The 22,158-nt window shown below is 38.0% G+C and overlaps 1 protein-coding gene across 1 annotated transcript in view; it reads left to right on the plus strand.

Annotated features, from left to right (window-relative positions):
• Window positions 1-22,158, plus strand: part of MDN1 (midasin AAA ATPase 1) — a 140,584-nt gene that overhangs the window by 80,279 nt on the left and 38,147 nt on the right. Inside the window, exons 46-67 of the mRNA XM_011367395.2 lie at window positions 69-277; window positions 1,220-1,368; window positions 1,663-1,874; window positions 2,197-2,417; window positions 3,312-3,425; window positions 5,176-5,308; window positions 6,352-6,467; window positions 7,134-7,267; window positions 9,959-10,116; window positions 10,333-10,453; window positions 10,826-11,036; window positions 11,450-11,681; window positions 11,990-12,116; window positions 12,784-12,954; window positions 14,972-15,186; window positions 15,563-15,950; window positions 16,740-16,849; window positions 17,466-18,171; window positions 19,779-19,940; window positions 20,144-20,414; window positions 21,153-21,388; window positions 21,977-22,072. Of these exons, the coding sequence (XP_011365697.1) occupies window positions 69-277; window positions 1,220-1,368; window positions 1,663-1,874; window positions 2,197-2,417; window positions 3,312-3,425; window positions 5,176-5,308; window positions 6,352-6,467; window positions 7,134-7,267; window positions 9,959-10,116; window positions 10,333-10,453; window positions 10,826-11,036; window positions 11,450-11,681; window positions 11,990-12,116; window positions 12,784-12,954; window positions 14,972-15,186; window positions 15,563-15,950; window positions 16,740-16,849; window positions 17,466-18,171; window positions 19,779-19,940; window positions 20,144-20,414; window positions 21,153-21,388; window positions 21,977-22,072 (4,492 nt within the window). The remainder of the gene's footprint in view (window positions 1-68; window positions 278-1,219; window positions 1,369-1,662; window positions 1,875-2,196; window positions 2,418-3,311; window positions 3,426-5,175; window positions 5,309-6,351; window positions 6,468-7,133; window positions 7,268-9,958; window positions 10,117-10,332; window positions 10,454-10,825; window positions 11,037-11,449; window positions 11,682-11,989; window positions 12,117-12,783; window positions 12,955-14,971; window positions 15,187-15,562; window positions 15,951-16,739; window positions 16,850-17,465; window positions 18,172-19,778; window positions 19,941-20,143; window positions 20,415-21,152; window positions 21,389-21,976; window positions 22,073-22,158) is intronic.

Raw genomic sequence — 22,158 nt, forward strand, 5'->3', positions numbered from 1 at the left:
TGCCTCATGAGTTGTTGCTGAGCTACACTGTTGGTAATTTTTCTTCCTTTGAATTGTTACATTACTAGACTTTTTCTCTCAATGGATCCCGTTCATGGAGAAATATCCCGAGCTATGAGGAATCGTGGAGTCGAAATCTACATTTCAGGAGTAGGGGACAGAAGCATCTCAAATGACCTGGATCTGAAAGTTTTGCTGCACAGCCTTGGGTTGGTGGGAGACAGTGTGTGTGATACTCTTTTGGCTCTACATAGAGAGGCTCAGAGCATTGTTGTAGGTAAGGTGCTTGACTTCTAGGCCTCTGCAGAATTTTATTCCTATAGAAATTCATGTGTTGTTCCGTTTGACAACTTGTTCAGGAGTTCTTACATTTAGTGTACATAGAAACAGAAATTACCACAAAAATGTAGATGTTCTGGTACACTTGTTCCTGCTAATGGATTGGTTTCAGCAGATCTACTAATTCCTGTTAGTAGTTTGAAGAAGCTCCCCAGGTAATTCTGATGCATGCAATCAGAGGGCCAGACTGAGGAATCTGTGAAGTTTGTCCGTCATATCTTTAGGGTCATTGAGTCTCCTGAAGGTAGACTGAAGAGGGAACTTTGAATTGTTTAAAACAGACAAATGTTACTTCTAAATGTCCAAATATACATACACACACAAAAAAGCGATAATAATAACAGTAGTAATAATAATAAACAAAGCTCTATTTGTTGAGTAACTACTGTGTTAGGTACAATATTGGTTGCTTATTTAGGCCTCACATTAGTTCTGAAAGGCAGAGGTTGAGTAACTCATCAGAGCCAAATAAGTAATAATGACATCTGAAATTAAAAGTAGGTCTGTTAGATTTTAAAGCCCATGGTCCTTTATGAAGCCATGGTCATTTTTCCATCTTCAGTGTGTGTCAACTTTAGATTAAAGATATATGTGACGAGGCTTTATCACACTTGTAAATGAGTCATCTGATCACTTCCCTACAATGTACTGTAGGAGAGAGGGAGAAGGGAATCAAGAGAAGAGAGAAGGAATATGAATATTCCCACAAGTTCATTGTGTGCTAGTGAGACCCTAGAATTCACTTAGAAGGCTTTCTAAAATAAATATCTGGGTGGATTTGAGTGGAACAAAGTTTGATGTGAAGGTGGAATTTATCCATTTTCATTGGAGATATTGCATAATTTGTTGCTCATAGATGGCAACTTTTTCTTCTATATAGGTTCTCCAGCATCATCTGTTTCAACTCTAATTCAGACAGCCTTACTCATTGTGCAGTACCTACAGCGAGGGCTGAGCTTAGACAGAGCCTTTTCTGAAGCATGCTGGGAAGCATATGTCCACTCCCAGCATTCACCAGCAAACCAGAAGGTACCATGAAGTGTTTCACGCAGCTTTCTAAGTTGTAACACTCTGTTTACTACAAGGGAATTATTATTTTTTGGATGGTAACTAATGACCTAAGAGAGTACATGACCACAGCAGTTATTCTCTAAGAGAGATCTGGGATCCAGGAACTTTTCTGGAAAATTGGTTAAATATAAATATTACATCCTTGAAACTTACCTGTCATGAGAATAAATGAAATTTAGCTTATAATGTACATTTTTAGTAATAGCACACATATGTTGATGCCTGTATGCTATATGTTTTATCTCTTCCAAGCTTGTACAGGCCTTACTGGAGAAACATGTTTCTTCTCTGCAAGCACATGAAACCTGGGGTAACTCCATTCTTGCTATGGGGCTGTGGCCAGATTCTCTGCCCTCAGCTCTCTTTGCTTCCGAGGATTCCCACCTCTCTATAGTAAGAAGTGATGGACAGATCTTAGCATATTGCCTCAACAGGATGAGCATGAAAACGAGCAGCTGGGCAAGGTTAGTGGTGCCTTGAGCTTGTATGTCTAACATTTCAACTGTGTTGTTTGTTTGTTTTTTATGGTAATGATCATGACCCCCCATACTTGACCAGAATGTCAAGTGGCCATTTATTACCCAGCTGTCATAGTTTTATTGTTCATTGTGATATTGCTCCCTATTTGTTATCCATTCAGTATGTTTTAATTGTCTTCCTCAGAGGGGACTTACCTTTTCTCCAATACCCCTTTGACCTGTTATTTGTAGTTATTTTCCTAGTTTTTCAAAATATAAAATGAAAGTTTACTCTAGTACTGACTTTGCTTGTTCCAATGAATTTCAGGATTCAGCCTCTTACCTTACCAGACTTAGAGAAAATTATGCAGTCCTCCAACCCTGAGAGCTTAAAATTCAGTTCAGTCGAAGTGGATACTTTTTGGATTGATGAACCAGATGTTCTGGCCATGGCTGTTAAATTGCTCATAGAAAGAGCAACCAATCAAGATTGGATGCTGAGAGTTAAATGGCTTTATCATTTAGCCAAGAATATACCACAGGGGCTTGGTGAGTAGAAAAGCTTAATTTGTATAATGAGTGAATTTATGTACACTTATCCTGTTTTAGCGCCTCAGCAGCTGTGTTATTATGTGAATACACTGATACGGTAGCATATGGGAGATCTCATTGCTAGAAATCTGAGACCTAGGATTACTACTTATGTAGCTGTTAAAAAATTGAGGAAATATCTGCCCTTAGATGTGTCCCAAGAGAAACTTTTTCCCCATGTAATCCTTAGCATTTCAGGATCTCTTCCCCTTTCTATGAAATTCAAAAGGAAAATGTACTACGTTACTTTTTTGGAATATCCTGCCTTTTCTACTATCACTGCACAACCATTCTATCTGGGAAAGATTTTGCTTTTGGTAATTAATTTCCCCTAAAAGTACATAAGAGATTTATTTTAATTCCAGATGCTCTAAGTTGTCACACTTAATTTCATTGTACTTTTTTATTCTAAGAGTGGAAAAAGGAACAATATGACATCACATGGTTTGTAAAGTACAAGTACATGGAATTTGTTGGTAGCACTTGCTGCCTGAAGTAATTGAGTTTACATGAGCCTTTCTGCTCCATGAGAACTTGTAGATAAGCCAGTGAATGTATATATTATTTTGTGGTTCATGCGATCTGTATAAAAATGTATAGAGAGAATTTGTATAAGTATTCTTATCAGCATTGTTCTGTGTGATAGCTACAAGTCACAGGTAGCTATAAAATATAAATATAAACTAATTTAAATTAAGTTAAATATAAAATCCAGTCCCTTAGTTGACTGGCTACATTTTAGGTGCAAGAGGGAACTCTGACAGAGCAGCTGTAGAACATTTTCATCATTGCAGAAAGTTCGATTGGATAGCCTACTTTAGATACTAATATTTGCTTCTCTTTCCTCCACAGAGTCAATACAGATTCATTTGGAAGCCAGTGCTGCATCTCTTAGGAAATTTTATGCAAATTCTCTCTCAGCTGGAGTCAGTAATATCATCAAAATATTACAACCAAATATAACAGGTACTGCATCTGATTTGATTTCTAGCTCTCAGCACCATTTAGGAAACTTATCCATTGAGTTCATGGAGAGAAGACCTGTCACAGCTCCAACTGTAACAAACTATATTTTTTAGAAGACTCAGAGTATTCAGATGCAAATTATGCTTCTTTGTTTGAAACTATCCATTTATCCTTCAGTTTCTGAAAGAGGATGATAATACACAATGAAGTGGGAAGAATATGGGATTTGGAAACCTGGGCTCTGGTGCCAACTTGGCCACACGCTGGTTTGTTGATTTGGGGCCCATCATTCATACTCACTGCCTATGTTTGAAAAATAGGGAATTAAATTCATTTCTCTGGTGTCCCTTCCACTTATAACATTTTGTTATTTATTAGTAGTGTCAACAGAAAGGATTTTAAACTATGAAGCTATATGACTTGAAGGAGAAACAATACAGGATCAGATAATATAAAACCTTGATAAAAGTAATGTCTTAAATACAAAATTGTAAAACCATAATTTTAAAATAGCCATCTAAGCTATCTAATCACATGAAGTATTCAAAATTTATTTTTAATTAAGCAGTGAGCTAGCAGACTCATTTACTGGAATAGAATAATATAAAGTTGAAAGAACATAAGTATTAATGAGGAAAATAGAGGCATTTTCACAGAACCAGGTTTTTAATTTCCCACTCCTGTCCTCATTTGATATTGATCAAAATATATCACTTGCCATTTGTTTAGAAAAAAATATGTATGATGCTTTTTTGCTAAACCAATTACTTGCCATACACTAAAGGTAATGAGGTGAATGATTGGAAAGAAATCAAACAGCAGAGAAACTACTGTAGTAGTCAGAATGTGGTTGAACTAAATCATAGCTTTCCGGTTATGAAAGTTTGGGAACACAGTTCTTGAGTAGCAGGTTCCTTTTTTAATAGACACCACCACTTGCCTACTGTTGGAACATAGTAGGTCTACGTTTATCTTCCTTTTCAATTGTGTAGCTCTGGATCGTGTAGTCTTATTGGATTTTGGAATACAAGTTCCCTCCTTGATGTACCTTGATGTTCACAGTAGGTATTTGTATGGTGGATGTCTTTAAAATTTGAAGTGCTCCACTGACCCATCCTACCCAGCCACCTTCAAACTAATGTTACCATTGTTTTGTCTTACCGCCCTCCCTCTGGTTCTCACAACCTCTGATGAGGGTCAGCGGCCAAACACTGATGCTTTACAGAAGAGGTACCAAGTTTGAGCCAAAGGAGCTCCAGTGAGATGTCAGCAGCAGCCACATACTCTGATTTTAAAGAAATGACTTAAGTGAAATAATCTTGAGTTTTCTTATCGAAAGCAAATAATGAGATATATTCATTCATTTTCTGCTATGTAAGTTAGTTTTCTTGTGACTAATGGCAACAAATTGCGTAACTAATTAAGCCCATGGATTATTTTCTGAACAGTAGCAGAATCTGAGCAAGTGAATGCATTGGTTGTATGTTTATGTTTTGGTAGAGATTACCTATATATCCTACAGTGGAATGAATTTTCAGGACTAGTAGAAATTTTGAATTTAGAAAGGAAATAGCATAAAAGCTGCTAGAACCCTACTTATCTAGTATCATGGGCTGAAACCAGCATTTTGTGGCACCTCTTCCCCATTGGAACTAAGCGTGATCAAATTAAAACAGTAACAATCAACAGAAATTTTCTAGGCAAGGAGTTTAACTCCAAAATTTTGTTTTTTGTCTTGTTTTTAAAACAGATGAATTTGTAATCTATTTGGACCCACGATGGAATGTACAGGCTTTGGACATCATTAGAAATTCAATGGACTATGACCCACAAACAGACCAGTCTGAGCAGCTCTTTTCCCTTTTAGAGTCTGTTGCAAACAAGTAGGTGAAGCCTGCTGTTCTGGGCACTGTTCGCCTCACTATACACTACAGCTTCACAGATTATACCTTTTCTAAGACTGTCCGATACAGCTTACTTGTGTTTAATTTTCTGAACCTAGGAAGTGGTGGGATGCTGGACTTGATTGCTTTTATCAGCACTTCTTCATGCTCTGTGCTCAGTATAGTAATTCTGACTGATGTCAAAAGGCCTGTAATTTTTGCAGGTTCTTAATAATTGCATAGTGTGCTTTAAGAGATACACTAGCTTAGCATTAACAGTGGGATTTATCTTACACATAGTTCTCTATCATAGAATAGTCATGTTTCTCCTGTTTTCTGGTTGTGATTCCCTGCAGTTCCTTCCATTTTCATCTACTTGTTCTCTCACATGTCCTTTCTCCGCCATCTGTCCACATAATTTCCCATTGTGAAATGCTAGAGAAATATATAGCACCTTCATGCTAACATACACACATACAAATTTACCTAATTGTTATATAAGCTGGTCTTTCCTCACTTTTTAATGTAGTGACCAGCAGTTTTTTCAAATTGGCCATCAGCGTTATAAATTTTTAAAAGTAATTTTGTAACTGAGGTGTAATGTACATTACAGAAAACTACACTTAATTTTGATGAGTTTCACAAAGTGAACACAACACATATGTGATATGTACTAGCTCCTCAGAGATCTCCTTGTTTCTTCTCCCAGTAACTCCTACACCACCTCTGCAGGTAACTTCACACACCACAGATTAATTTTTTGATACCCAATTTAAAGAGTTCACAGTGCAATTTGTCAGATCATGGCAGAGCAACAGAGTGAGCCTGGCAATCTACCTAGACACATCTGTCCTCTTCCCCCCAGTTTAGTTGTCATTACTTCCACCTTCATCCCTCTAGTCCAGAATTTGCAGAGACTGGAGATGAATGACAGGTTGAAGGAGATTGATGTTCCAAGGGTTCTCAGGATTCAGCAGGTGAAGGATATGATTGAAAAGCATTATTTACCAATACCTATTTGTTATGTTATTGAATCATTTCAGGACAATCATATATCTTGATCGGGAAAAACGAATTTTTACTGAAGCAAATTTGGTTTCTGTTGGTGGCAAAAAATTAAGAAACAGTGTTTTGAGAATGTCTTTTGAATTCCATAAAGGTAAGAACAATGCCTTTCATGTAGTTCAGTTACGCATCTGTTTGCATAATGCCGAAGTTGAGAGACATGTTCAGCAGCTACTGCCATGTTACTGATTCCTTTTGATTTGCTGATTTGATTATAAACACATTCCCCCTTATTGAGTAGTAATGATTAACTACTTTTTTACATGTTCTTGATCTCATTTACTTTTTATAGCAGCTAAAATGCCATGTAGGTCCCATGTTATGAGAGTGGGAAGGGAGGCGTGGAGATGCTCAAAGTCACATCTCTAGCAAGTAACAGAGCTAAAACTCGAAATCCATTTCTGTTGGCTGAAGAAGTACATACTCATAAGTATTTGGTTGTAGGTTCTTTCTTCTTTCCTCCTTTATCTTTTTAAATCAAAAAGATACCCATGCTTGTTGGAAAAAATTCAAACTATGTAGAAACATAAAAATTGAAGTTTGCCTTTAAAGCTGCTATCGTTAATAGTACATCCGATTGTATCTTGTGCCTGATCCTTAAAGTTTAATAATATTAGGCTAAGAATTAGCTTTCTGCTTGGCCTTTAAAATTGACCTTTGTACTGTGGATAATATTAAGTTCCATTTTACAGTTGATTTTGAAAATGTCCAGAGATTAATTTAAATCTGATGGAATGTTCTTATTTATGTCAACTCTAAGATCCAGAGAGCTATCACAGCCTGCCCCATGAAATTGTGGTCAATCTTGCTGCCTTTTTTGAACTTTGCGATGCACTAATCCTGCTCTGGGTACAGTCCTCCCAGGGAGTGGTGTCTGATGCTCATGTCAATGAGGTAAGGAAAATTATACCTGTTTTTATTTTAATCGGCAACATTTATCTTGGCACAAAGATTCTTAGGGGTGAGACTAACTTCAGTGTTATTATATGTCCAATATTTGATAAATTTAGTTAACGGTTTAAAATATATACACATTTTAAAGATTTATTGGGAGGGAGTGGAATTGACATAATAAGTGGCGTATATTTAAACTACAATTTTATTTGTAAACACGTGAAACCATTACCACAATCAAGATAGTGAATGTAATATTCATTACCCTCAAACCTTTCCTCATGTTCTTTTGTATTCCCTTCCTGTGCCCTGCTCCCACTTCCAAATTGATATCTGTTGATCTGCTTTCTTTTACTATAGATCAGTTGCATTCTCTAGCATTTTATATAAATGGCATTATGCAGTATATTTTCTTGTCTGGCTTTTTTACTCAAAAGTTATTTTGAGATGCATCCATGTTTTATGTATCAAGAGTTTATTCCATCAAATACATATACTACAACTTATTTATCTATCTACATGTTTATGGACATTGGAATTTTAACAGTTATATTTTAATTCACTTAAGCCTTATTAGACATCATTGTTACATGGATTTAATTGAGTTTTGAATCCAGATTATTCTAGTAATTTTAGTAAACTACAGTAGCAGGTCTTAAACTCTTTGGTCTTAAGACCCCTTTGTAGTCTTTAAAATTACTAAAGACCTCAAACAACTTTTGTTTATGTGGTTACATCTATCAGTATTTATTAAATTTAGACATAAATCTGAGAAATATGAAAAATAGTTATTCTGTTTAAAAACAGTAGTAAATTCATTTCATGTTAATATGAATAACACTTTTAATGAAAAACAACTCTTTTCCAAAATAAAAATTAATAATAAGAATGGTACTGTTTTACATTTCTGTCTTTTTAATTTCTGACTTTACAGAAGAAAGCCAAATTCTTACATCTGCATCTAGTCCCTTGTAATATGTTGTTTGGGTTGAAGTTTGTGAAGAGAAACTAACCTCTCTTTATGTGGTTATGAGATTGGAAAAGGGAGGAGTATCTTAATAGCCATTTCATATTATTGTGAATATTTTTCTTTTATAATATACCACAGCTTGACAAGTGGTAGTTTTATAAAGGTTACTTGTAATGTGGAATATGAAAAAAAAGTCACTGAATTTGTCATGCATTAAAATCCATTGGTCTAACTTTCATTTTGGATGGACCTTTTTCCTTTTCTGCATTTATAGCTCATGTGTTGATAATTTAGAAATATTACTCACTGAGTTATCAGATCTTCCAAATGCTGATACATTTCATTCTTCAATTTAAATAAAGCCACACTCATGAAAAATTACCACAAACCTCATCAGAATATCTGAGTATTGGGAAATTATCATGGTCTTGGTTTTTCAGAGTTCTAGGTTTTGCTCAAAACAACAAATACTCTGAAATTGTTTTTCTTGACTTGACAGATTCATTTCATTCATTTTCATCACAGTGTTTGCCAGATACCCACTCACGGTTTATCTATCCTCCTCATCCCCTCTCTTTTTTGTACCATCAGTACAAATGTCAACATATTGAAAAAGCCAAATAATGTGATATTATGAAAATAATTCTGAAAGGAATCACTAATCTTGAGACTACTTTGCTTTAAAAATACATTATTAGAAGAGCAGTGTTAGAGACTCAAATTTATCTAATTTGCATTACAAAGCTACGTAAATGAGAACAGTAGGTATTGTCATAGAGATAGATACATACACCAATTAAACAAAAAAGAGAATTTAGAAATAGACCCTCATATTGGTCAGTTGATTGTTTTTTTTTGTTTTGTTTTGTTAGATGTGCAAAGGTAATTTAATGGTGGGGAAAGGGTCTCTTCAACAAATGGCGTAGGACAACTAGACGTCCATATAATAAAGTAAAAATTAGCCTTCACCCCTACCTTACATTATATAGAAAAGTTACCTCAAAATGGATCATAGCCTAAATATAAAAGCCAAAACTATAAACTGTCTAAAAACATAGAAAATTTTCATAACCTGAGGATAGGCAGATTTTGGAAGATTCCTTATAAAAGAAAAAATGGGATAAATTTTATCAAAATCTTAATAGACAGTTTTAAGAAAATGAAAATATTGGGAGCAACTATTTACAAATCATACATAAATTATATATACAAACTAATAAGACAGCCCAATTTTAAAAATGAGCAAGATATTTTTAATGGAAGCTTTTCAGAAGATAATTGAATGCTCAGTAAGAACTTGAAAAATTGCAGCATCATTAGTTATCAAGTGAGGTGCCATTTACCACAGTGGCTAAAATGAAAATCATTAACAGTAGCAAGTATTGGCAAGGAAATGGAACAACTGGAACTCACCTACATTGCTGGTTGGAAGACAAAGTAATGCAGCTGCTTTGTAAGACAAGTTGGAGATTTCTTATAAAATTACATGTACACTTATTGTAAGACCCAATAATTCCATTTTCTGTAATATAATAGCTCTGAACTTCAGTACTAGGAGGAAAGATCTTTGCCTTCTCCAAATGCCTTAATGTCCCTCAGAATATTCCAGGTGGATGCTAGACCTTTCGTGTGTTTGTGTTGAGTATTGATTAACAGTTGAAGTCTGTGTCTTGTGTTTTACTGGGAGACTTGTGAATAGTTTTGGTTTACTTTGTTTTCAGATTTTGGATTCTCTGCGGTGGCGTGACCGATTTTGGGCTGTGGCCGACACAGTAAAAGTGGATGCCCCAGGCCTAGCCCTGCTTGCCCTTCACTGGCACTGGGTTTTAAAACATTTGGTCCGCCAGATCCCCCAACTCCTGATGAACCATGAAGACAAGTAAGACTCTGAACAATTGAAGTATTAATATCAATATCTACAGTATTAATGATGTTAAAGAGGATTTAGAATTAAAACTTTCTTCTTGCTTTACTTTGTTTTATTCTTTTTGCCTATTGGTGAATGTAAATCAAATACAAAATATAAATGATGTCGCTTACAAGCCAGCATTTCCCCCTTTTCTTACTTCTCCTCTGCCTCTTTTCCTCTTCAAAGATACTACAAAGAGGTTCAGACCGTCTCAGAACATATTCAGAATTGCTTGGGGAGCCCAACTGGTGGCTTCACTGGTATAAAGAAGTTGCAGAAGTTCCTGGGACGACCATTTCCTTTTAAGGTACACCTTGGAAGCATGGAGTAAACAAAGATCTAACCTCTTCTGAGGTTCTGGAATATGGGGACTGCCATTCCAGTGGATTCATCCTTGCCTGCAAAGCTTAACTTTTAAATATTCATTGAATACCGTTAACTGATTTGTTAAATGCTGTCATTTTACTTATTCTTGAGACTGTTAAGACTGTATTACTCTTGAGGGGTAATAGTTTTAACTTTATTGCAGTAAAATCTCCTGAGAGCAACAGGAATAAACCCTGTGTTTTCTAGAAGCGTAAGGGAAATATTTTAAATTTTTTTCTCAGACGTGAATACGCTGTTAAAAAGTACCACATTTCTCCTCTATATCAGGCTTTTCTGGGTTTTGTTCTTTCAGGACAAGCTGGTGGTGGAGTGTTTTTCACAGCTGAAAATTCTTAACAAAGCCCTTGCCATCAGGGAGCGAATGCCTGCCCTTGGGGAGAGTGGATGGCAGGAAGACATTATTCGGCTCCAAATGGTTGCTTCTGAATGGACATTAAAGAAAAGTCTCCTTCAGTCCTGGGGATTGGTCCTCAGAGCTAATATTCTGGAAGATGTTGAGCCAGGTAATATACTCTGGAGTTTGGCCTGCTGACGACAGATTCTCTAAGAGTATCTACTGCTCTGTAGCTAATAAGTTTTAAGTTTTCCCTTAGATGTTCATTTTCTTTCCTTCCTTCCTTCCTTCCTTCCTTCCTTCCTTCCTTCCTTCCTTCCTTCCTTCCTTCCTTCCTTCCTTCCTTCTTTTTTATACTATAACTACTACTTAAGTGTCAGGTATAAAACTTAACTTTATATATTGTTTAATTCTGTCATTAGAATTTCGCAGGTATTAATAACATCACTTCACAGATATAAAACTCAAGCTCAAGTTAAGCTGAGCTTAAGTTAAGCTCACAGTCGCGTAACTGGCTGTTGGGGATCTGACCCTAAACTGTTGACCACTATGCTGTAATACTACATGTACCTTTCTGTACAGATGAATTGAAGAATCTTGTGAATGCACAGTGTTTAGAACTAAAAGCCAGAGGAATTTCACTTGGTTTTCTGGAGCAGAAGCCCAGTGAAGCTGCTTCCATGTCCCAGCCAGACTTTACCTCCTTAATCCAACTCACCAGGCATGTTCAGTTATGGCCTGCAATGGAGTACCTGGCTGTGCTTTGGCAGTACAGAATAACAGCTGATTTTGTGTCACAGGCTTGTCTGAGAAGGTAAGCCATTTTCTTCAGGAGGAGCTTAATTTGTATGTGAACAAAGCACAGATTTGTCTTGAGGGGTAATAGTTGCTGAAGCATAGGGTCAGTTGCCACTTTGGAAAACCAAAATTTTTTGAAGATTCTTTGCCTGTTTTGAGTCCACCTTTAAAAATTACTGATATTTTCCCAGTAGAATTGCTTACTCATTTTTAAGTAAATGTACTCTGAGTTCTGTGTGTTTCATATTCCTGTACATAGCAGTTTTCTATCAGTTCTTCGATAGCCAGTAGCCCACCCTCTCTCCCTCTTTATTTTTGGAACAGGTCCAGCAAAAATCAGCAATCTCAGATGCATGAGGATATAAGTCATCACCTCACATTTTGTCTTAAGCACACACCAATTGCTCCACAAGAACTTCAAGACCTTTGGTCTTTACTACATCATCAGAAGGTAAAAACCAAAATCAAAAAGGGAAATAAACCTCCTTTACCCAAGAGTCAATTAGATTTTCTGTGGCAGACTGGGTTGCAGAACATTTTATTTATTTAATCTCAAAATTACATGTTCAAACTCCAGTCTTATCTAAATTAATTTTCAAAGGGAGAATTTTAAATGTTCTTTTGTAGTAGTTACCTTGGTATTTCTCATCTCTCATCACCACAGAATCATTCTATTCAGTTTTCAGTTAAATGAGGCTAAAATATTTGTTTATTTTTATTTTGTTTACCTAAAAATATATTGTGAGAGTGTTTTTACTCTTCCGCCCAAAATAACTATATTGAACGTGAATACTGGTAAACTGTAGTTACTACAACTTCATTACTTACAATCTTGTTTTTTATAATAATATTTTATTCATTTATTTTGCTGACATTATAATCATGATTTATTTTATATATATTTTCTCATGCAGCCTTATAAGAGCAGGTCTCTTCTTAGTTTTATAAAATTGTAATCAGGATAAGTGACTTTACCAAGATGACCAGGGTGGCAGAAAATCAGGAACATTAGGATTAATGTTAGTTTTCAATGGGTCTTGCAAGATAGAAACCTCATAACTTGATTTATAGAATCTTTCTCAGATATTCTCTTATCTAATTATTCCTTTTATCTCTAGGTGTCTGCTGAAGAAATGATCTCTTTGTGGTCCAACTTATTTAATTCTACATTTATGTCTTTCTGGAGCAGTACTGTGACCACCAGTCCAGAGTACTGGCTAACATGGAGCCCTCTGCCTAGTATGCTGCAGAGGGAGAGGCCCAAGTCCCTCTTGGACTCCACGTTGAAGGTCTGTTGGCCTAAAATCATAAAAATGTTTGGTGATAATGGAAGAGATTTCACAATAGATGGTGCAATAAGTATTTATTCCCAGGGTAAAGCAGTGACTAAGTAATTGCAATACTTTATTTTCTGCAGGATGTTAGTAAGTGTACCTTCAAAAAAGATGTTCCGTCTTAAATGATTTGGGAAATTCTGAATTAAAGTAAAAAAAAAGTTTCCTTTTTAGTCTTTTTTTCTGATTAACTCATTTTCCCAGTTATATAACATTTAAACAGTACATAAATGTGTATGTGTGTTTATATACATATACAGTAGAATTCAGTAGAAATAACCACTCTTTGCTCCATATCTTGTTTAAATATATTTCTATATTAAATATATATGTAAACAGAAATATGATCACTGCTTTCGTTCACATAATACATCATGGAAACCTGTATCTGTCATGCCGCCTTATTCTTTTTAAGGTATTCCTTCTTATGTGCTAGAATTTTTAAAATCACTTTTCTTATAAGTCTTTAGATTTCTTGCCTTTATTTCCCCCCTTTTTTATAATAAACATACCTATGTCAACTACCTTTATATAAATCTTTGTCCTTTTGAGTATCTCTGTGCATATGTTTCAGGAACTAGAATTTAACCTTTGGTCAAAGTGTCTGCACAGTTAAAGAGATTTATAACTATTACCAGAATGTCTAGGCAGGCAGTTTTTGTTTTACTGTTTAAAACATGCTGGGAGCTGGTTAAAGGGGAGATCACAAAGTCCTGAATGATCACAGGAGGACTTGGGACTCGATCAGTTTCACATATATCTATAAGGATGTATTTCTTTATAACCTCACCACACCAGATGTTATCAGCATTTTAAATTATTGCCAATTAAATGAGTACATTTTAATGTGTTTCTTTGATTATTTTTGAGATTGAAAATCATTATATATGTATGTATATTCATCCTTTTCATTTTTTCTCTGAATTTTCCAGTCATATTTATTGCCCATTTTATTTAAAAAAATAAAAAATCAGGTTGTTCATCATTTTATTATTGGTGATCTCTTTATGTATAATGGATATTAAACCTTTAACCCAACATATGGTTGGAAATGTATTTGTAGTGTTTTGTTGTCTCTCAAGTTTTATGTTTTTAAATATACTTGTCCCTTCCCACTTTCAGGCTTTGGCGTCATGCTTTTTTAAAAAGTCTTTAATCACTATCTGTAGAGTTAAAAATCATTTGCCTATATTGCCTTCTATATTTTTGTTTTTGTTTCATATTTAAATCAATTTTATTGAGATATCTCGTTTTGTGGGGGTAGGCTTACAGATTTTTTATTTTATGCAAACAGTATATCTGAAAGCAGTATTACAGCACCATTTTTGACTAATTCATCTTTTCTACTGTCATTTGAAATGCCACCTCAGTTGTATACCTTATTCCCACAAGTTATCATGGGTTTATTTTGGGGGGTCTTTTCTGTTCCATTGCTCTATCAAAATCGATTTCTTTATTGAAAAATATCTCTCAAAGCTCTTAGTGATAAACCTTATGGATCCCCAAGAGTTACATAGAGTATACAGTGTTGCCCATCATATGTGTTTGACCACCTAACTCTTTGCTGTGGACAGCTATTACTATGTCCCTGATGAGTAGTCCAATGAGCACAGGCTTGGCAAACTTTGTCCCTGGCTCTTGCCTTTGTCTTCCAACTTTTTCCGTGCCTTCAAGTCACCTTCCTGCAGTGTGTTCCTAACTCTACTGCAAGAATGATCTTCCTGATGCCCAGGATTGGGGGTTTTCTCCTGCATTACTAAAGCATCCATTACTCCTCATTCCTGGAGAATGGAGTTCATATTTCTTTAAGGGCTATTACCACATGACCCTATTCTGCCCTCCTGGTCCTGTCTCTGGTCCTAGCAACCTGAACCTCCTTATTCTCTTTTTTCTTTCTAAGGTGTCCAGTGTTGCTTGCTGAAATCCTTTTAGTTAATTTCTAAAAGTTACTTGACTCTTTTCCATCCATCAGGGCCCCGGCAGTCTCAGTAGAGCCGTGTTCTCCAAGTGCTGCTTTGAAGTCTTGACCAGCAGCTGCAGAACAAGTCCCTGGGATGTGAACGGCCTCCCTATCCTGTCCTCCTCACATGTCACCCTGGGAGAGTGGGTTGAGAGAGCCCAGCAGCTGCGGGACATCAGCTCAGTGCTTTGGACCAACATGGCTGTCCCTTCAGTAGCAGAATTCAGGTATTACCTCCTCTTGGGTAGACTGCAAAGCTCCTGTTGCTTCTCCAGAGCATGTAGCAGGGACTTCAATCAGAATTTGCTTCTGAAGTGGCTGGTTTGGTGAGTGAAGGCAAGGGTGTTTTCTGAATGGATCAGCAGGTTTTCAGACTGTGACAGAGGCTACCGTGAGCTGGCTGGCTTTTCTGTCAATTTTAAGCATAACTTGATCAAGAGGGTAATGCTTAAAAAGCCATATGATTACATGAGAATAGAAATTCTCTTGTAATTATTGGCAGTGCAGTTTGCCCTGTCATTTTTTTTTGAAGGAATGATAGTGTGAGAAAGGAATGCTGTTTGATGCAATATTAAGTCCTTAAGTGCTTCCTTGTCCCCACAGACATACGGATTCTCAGCTCCAGGGGCTGGTGCTATGCTGGCACCTGGCAGGCCTGGCAGAGCTGCTACCTGAGACCCGACGGCAGGAGTATATGCAGAACTGTGAGAGGCTGCTCTGTGGGGACAGCCAGGCCTTCCAGCATGTGGACCAGACTCTTGGGGACATGGCTGGACAGGTGGCACTGCCCAAAGAGCTGCTGTGCCTCTTGCTCACCTCCCTGCGCCTCTTGTTTGGGGGAGGGGAGGGTAAGCGGGATCTGCCTGAACCAGCCCGGCGCGGGAGCCTCTGGGTGAGCCTTGGCCTGCTCCAGATTCAGACATGGCTTCCTCAAGCATGCTTTGACCCTGCAGTGAAGAGGGAATACAAGCTCAAGTACGCTAAGAAAGAGGTATGGAGACAAGGGTTGGGAGTGTGGGCTCCATCCCTGACTGGCTGGGTTTCCTTAGTATATTCGTTCTTTTATTCCTTATTGGTTGCTCAGAGCATCAAAAGGATGATTTTGCATAAGCTGCCCTTTGACTTTTCAGGGGTGTGTTCTAAAGACTGCATTTTTCTCTATGAGAGTTCCTCTCAGTAGGCTCAGGCATGGGGAGTGGCCCTTCTTAAGGTTCTGATATATCTGCCAATAGGCCATGCAGGGGAGAGGGCACAATAGTAAAACACCTGCGGCACTGCCAGAGAGAGAGAGAGCAGTATTCTTCACTATCCAAACTCCCTCTCCCTGAACTAAGTTTTGGGTGTTTGAATTTGGATAAGTTCTTTAAATATAGTATTCCTCAGGTTTTGAACTTTTGGTGTTTGTCATCCAAAATTCAAGAGTCAGGCAGATTCAGGTCGTATGGGTAGCCCTTGCTATTTGAACTTCTGGTCAAACTCAGGAACTGAATATATAAAGACAGTGACATACTAGTTCTGTATTTTGAAAAAGGGAAAATTGTATTATATGGGAGAAGGGCCAAGCTGCTCTAGCAGAGTCTCAGAAGTTCAGCGATGTAAATATAGTGTTTTCCACCTAACTACTTTGAGGTGAATGGTCAAGATTAGTGGAGCAGAGACCTCTGCCCTTGGGTCATTCAGGAACCAGGGTCTTTCCATCCAGTTGCTCTACCCCGCTGAGCATTGTCCTCTCAGGTATGGTCCTAACTGGACAAAGCAGACCAGCTTCTCTTTCCATTAGTTACACCAGCTGCAGTGCGAGTGGAAGACTCGAAACCTCTTGTCCCAGCTACAAACTGGAAGAGACCTGGAAGATGAAGTCATTAGCAGTTACTCTCATCCTCACATCAGGTAACACAATAGAGTGATTATTTGTTTTGAGGGTTGTAGACTTTCCTTTTAAAAGAGACATTTTGAGGTTTGTAATGTAATTACAGTGTTAACAGAGGTGATGGTATACATCTCTGAACTATATTAGCAATTAGATCCCAAAGCCAAAGCCATGGTTATGGTCAGGAAAAAGATATGCTCTGTGAAAGGAGCAGGGAGGACTCACCTGGGGCCAAGAGGGTTGAAACCAGAACTTATTTTCAGTATGCGTGATGATGTACACTGTGTGGGTCTGTTGCCTTGGGTAATACTGTACAGTGTAGTGGATTCTGAGTTCCAGTTCTGTCCCTGCCCTTTGGCTTTAGACCTTGAGTATACCACTAATGCCTTTAAGCCTCAGTGTCCACATCTGTAAAAGAAGGATAATAGTATCTACCTCAGTGAGTCGTGATGAGCATTTGATGAGATATGCATCTAAATTGCTTAACATCATGTGCGGCATGTGGTAAATGCTCTCTATTATCAGTTTTCATGTAGTTGTCAATATTATCATCATTCTATTTTCTGGAGGGCTCAGCCTAGAAATTTTGCTCTTTTGACAGAATTTGACAGAGTTATTGTGTTGATTTCCCTTTAGATTGCTTCACCAAAGAATTGATCAGCTGGAGAATTTAATCTGCAGCCTGTCAAAGAAGCAGGCCTTTAGACCCCAGCTGCCTGTATATGAGTCCCTGTTGCAGGAGATCCACCACTATGTCACCAGCATTGCCAAGGCCCCTGCTGTTCAAGATCTGCTCACAAGGCTCCTGCAGGCCCTCCACATAGATGGGCCTCGATCTGCCCAGGTGGCCCAGAACCTTCTGAAGGAGGAGGTCTCCTGGCAGCAGTCGCACCACCAGTTCAGGAAGCGGCTGGCTGAAGAGTACGCCCTGTATCCAGACTCTGTGGCCCCACTGCAGGCATCCATTTTGCAGCTGCAGCATGGCATGAGGCTGGTGGCGTCTGAGGTCCACGCCTCACTCCACAGCAGCATGGTCTGTGCAGACGGGCTGGATGCCCTGGCCACATCTCTGTTGGCTTTCCCATCAGTGGGCCCTACCTTCCCCACCTACTATGCTCATGCAGATGCCTTGTGCTCAGTGAAGTCAGAGGAGGTTCTGCGAGGACTTGGGAAGTTGATCCTCAAGTGCTCAGGAGGAAAGGAACTGGAAGGCGAGGGCCAGAAACTCTGCCTCACCCGAGAACAGCTGTTGATGAACGCCCTTCTTTACCTGCGCTCCCATGTGCTGTGCAAGGGAGAGCTGGACCAGAGGGCCCTGCAGCTCTTCAGACACGTGTGCCAGGTAAGCCTGACTTTGGGGGTCCTGCCCCGACCCTTCCTTCTGAAGAAAGCTGGGAGCACAGTCGGGGCGATTGCAGGACTGTGGTGATGCCCAGTGTTCATAGAGGCAGTGTGGTTAGTGAGTGGAAAGCTAGTGTCTATTCCTTTTTTTCCTATTTAACTGTCAGGTTTGGGGACCTTTGTCCCTCAATTTTTAAGAGATTTAAAATATTAACCCTTTTCTCTGAGTTGCACACCGGAGATAGTTTGTTGGTTGTCTTTTGACTTTGTTTATGGTGGCTTTTGCTATATAATTTTGTCAACTTTTATTAATATGAAAAAATAACTTTTTTTTTCCTTTACCAACAGAAGCAACTTGTTCTCATTTTAGACAATTAAACAAAATAATATTAGCAAAGATTATTATATTTTACCAAACTGTGTTAACATATTAGTGTATTTCATTCTACGCTTGCTTCTTTGTGTATATTTATTTGTAAGTGTATGTCTATGACATTCTAAATTTATTATAAGTCATTTGTCCCAGTGGTTTACAAATCGTTTTTAATAGTAGAACTAAAAAATAAAAATTTTTAAATTTTTTATTTCTAAAAAATAAAAACCTTAACATAATGACCTGATATTTAACTGATAAAAGAGCTGCTCTGGTTGAGAACACTTCTATCCTGTCCATGGTTCCTGAGACTGGTCCTTAAATCTCTAGAGTTCTACAAACCAATAATTAAGTCCATTCTTTTTTATAACTTTTAGAAAGCTAATAGCATATGGTGATTATTTTTCCCCATAATTGTGGTATTTTTTCAGCTGCATCATATTTAGCAACTTTCCTAGTTTTCTATTGTATGTGTATGATGTAAGTAATTTAATTTCTCATAATTGAACATTTATATGTTTGTATGTAATTTTTTTGCTGTCTTGGAAAAAAAAAAACCACCACCATAAATAGTCTTATAAGTAGGTCTTCGGGTCTAGCAAGCAAAATTGCTGAGACAAAGATTTAACTGCTTAGACTTTTAATACAAATTATCTTACTAACTGGGAGATGCTCATTTCCTCAGTCCTCATCAATATTCTGTGGTGTCTTTAATTTACACCTTTGCCATTTTAAGGACCTAAAATCTTAGAGGTAGAAGGGAATTTAAGTGTTGTCTACACAAAACTAAGACATAGCCTAGTTTTGCCTTATTGGTGCCCCTCACCCACCCTGAATCCCTGGGGCCAGTTCCTTAAGGTGTCAGCCAAGTGCAGTCTGAATCACACTCCCACACTGCCGGCCCTGACTCTGTCCTTAGAGCAAAGCACTATTAACTCTTGACAGGAAGTTCCCATTAGCTCTACTGTAGCAAGTGTTTATGCCTGTGAAAATGTAACACCTACAGCAAGGGGGAATTTAGGAACCTTGGATTGCTACAGATGCACAGTTTGAAAACAAAGCCCATTTGCTCTGAGTTACCTGGAATGAGTTTCTCGGATGTTGGCATGTATTTATTTCTGAACCATGATACTTTTGTTTTCATGAGAAATTAAGAAGTACAAAGTCTTCCTTTTTTTCATTGCAAATGCCCCAGCAAGGCAAATAAGCTTCCTTCTGAATGCATGACTTTTCAGGAAATCATCAATGAGTGGGATGAACAGGAACGCATAGCCCAAGAGAAGGCTGAGCAGGAGAGCAGCTTGTACAGATACAGAAGCAGGAACTGTAGGACAGCCCTGAGCGAGGAGGAGGAGGAAGAACGGGAGTTCAGAAAGCATTTCCCACTGCATAAAGAGGTCAGGGTTTGTTTTGCAATGAATTCCCTTGATAACACACATTCCCTTCCAATGATTTTGTAATCTTTTTACAAAGATTAGCACATATAAGTTGCTACCTCATTTTCTTGATTATTCACACTCCATCTTTTCCCCTTCCTTTTAGTCAGATTAGAATTGGATTATGATTTTTAAAAGTTCGATTGCTCTAATGTTATTTATAGGACTTTGCAGATATTTTGGTAGAACCAACACTAGACGAGACGAGAACTTCAGATGCACAAGAAGAAACAGCAGCTGCAGACCCTGCCGTCTTCTCCATGAGCTCCATGCAGGCAGTGATGCTGATTCACCAGCAGCTATGTCTCAACTTTGCTCGGTCCCTCTGGTACCAACAGACTGTGCCACCACATGAGGCAAAGCATTACCTCAGCCTGTTTTTGGCTTGCTATCAGACTGGGGCATCTCTTGTGACACACTTCTACCCGCTGATGGGTACGGCCGTTTACTTCTGTTATACTCTTGGGAAATCAAAATGAATAGATGTGATTGCTACTTCTGAAACAATGAAAACTATTACATCCCTATTTCTGCTAGATTTCTTATTGATGGAATTTTCTTAGTTTAAAGGACTTAAGCTAATTCAAAATAATTGACTTAAAATCCTGCAGTAAAGATGGATTTTCATCATTTGAATACTTTGAGATAAAGAGATTAAGAAAATAAGGATATGGACTTAGTTTAAATGGTTTTGTTCTTCAGCATTATTTCCAATTTGCCTCTAATAGCTTTTCAGATGAAATCATGTATTCCTGGGAGCAACCTGGTAACTCAGAAATTAATCTCACAGAATATGGTTGATGCAGTTTTTTTCCATGACCTCATGAATTATTCTATGCAAGTAGGAAGGAAGCTTTAAATTTCATTTCTACCTACCAAGAACAGCTACAGTACCTGGGAATTTGAATCTTTCAAACCAAATTCTGTACTCTCTCCTGATTTCATCCAAACAGTATCCAAGTTCCTCTGTATATCTTAGAAACTTGGATTTTTGTGGTTGGTGCTGTATTAGGGTCAGAGTCATCTAGGTCTCTGTTGCTTTGGGGTGAATGACATTAATATCTACTTCATTAGTTCTAGTAGTTCATTATTTTCAAACAATTCTAACATGTTTCTAACTTGATAGATCAGCTTACTGAGTCCACTGACTTTACTGTGATGTTAACTTTACAGGAGTTGAGCTGAATGACCAACTCTTAGGCAGCCAACTTTTGGCCTGCACTCTCTCCCATAACACTCTCTTTGGGGAGGCAACCTCAGACCTGATAGTGAAGCCTGATGGGCCCTATGACTTCTACCAGCACCCCAATGTCCCAGAAGCACGGCATTGTCAACCTGTGCTTCAGAGTTTCTCAGAGGCTGTCAGTCGGCTCCTGCAGGATTGGCCAGAACACCCGGCGCTTGAGCAGGTAGGGCAGCTGTTGAGGAGGGGGCACTGAGGACGTGGCCTCTTGCCATCTTTGGTGGGCATTCACTTATACATTTGAACATATGAACAAAGGTTTACAGAATTCCAGTTCAGTGAGACATTATTCACTTACTACAGGATGAACATACCAGTTTGTATTGCTGCTGTTTGCGTGACGTTTAGGATTCCACTGATTTTATTTGTTGGTTGAGGGGTTGCTTTTCACATATCAGAATGCTGCCGTGTTCTGTTTATTCACACCTAAACGTACTTGCAAAGACCTGGCCTTTTCAAGATTGGCAGTTTTAACTCAGACCTTGTTCTGTGGCCTTTAGCCAATTTTGTAATAACTCTTATAACAGAGTAATAAGAGTAATTATCAAACTCAATCTTATTTCCAGAGTAATATAGCAGATAAAATGTTTATCTCAGATCTAGAGCCCTAGAAATTTCATCCACAGCTTTCACACATGCTTGTGAAGCAGGGCCTTTAGGTAAAACTTTCAGGGAGGCCTCTCTTTCAGTACCCTGTGACTTTAGGTGATTGATATTGCCATGGAGATACCCAAATCTTTTCTTCCACCTGCAGCTGCTGGTTGTAATGGACAGAATTCGTAGTTTCCCACTTTCCAGCCCCATTTCAAAGTTCCTGAATGGCTTAGAGATCCTTCTGGCAAAGGCACAGGTATGATTGATTCCCCCTGTCTCTCTCATTTTAGTTTGTAGTTAATTGAAAAGATTATTTTTTGGCGCCTTTATTGTTAGAGGGAC

This window comes from Pteropus vampyrus, unplaced genomic scaffold, assembly GCF_000151845.1.
Source record: "Pteropus vampyrus isolate Shadow unplaced genomic scaffold, Pvam_2.0 Scaffold133, whole genome shotgun sequence".
In the NCBI taxonomy this organism is placed as follows: Eukaryota; Metazoa; Chordata; class Mammalia; order Chiroptera; family Pteropodidae; genus Pteropus; species Pteropus vampyrus.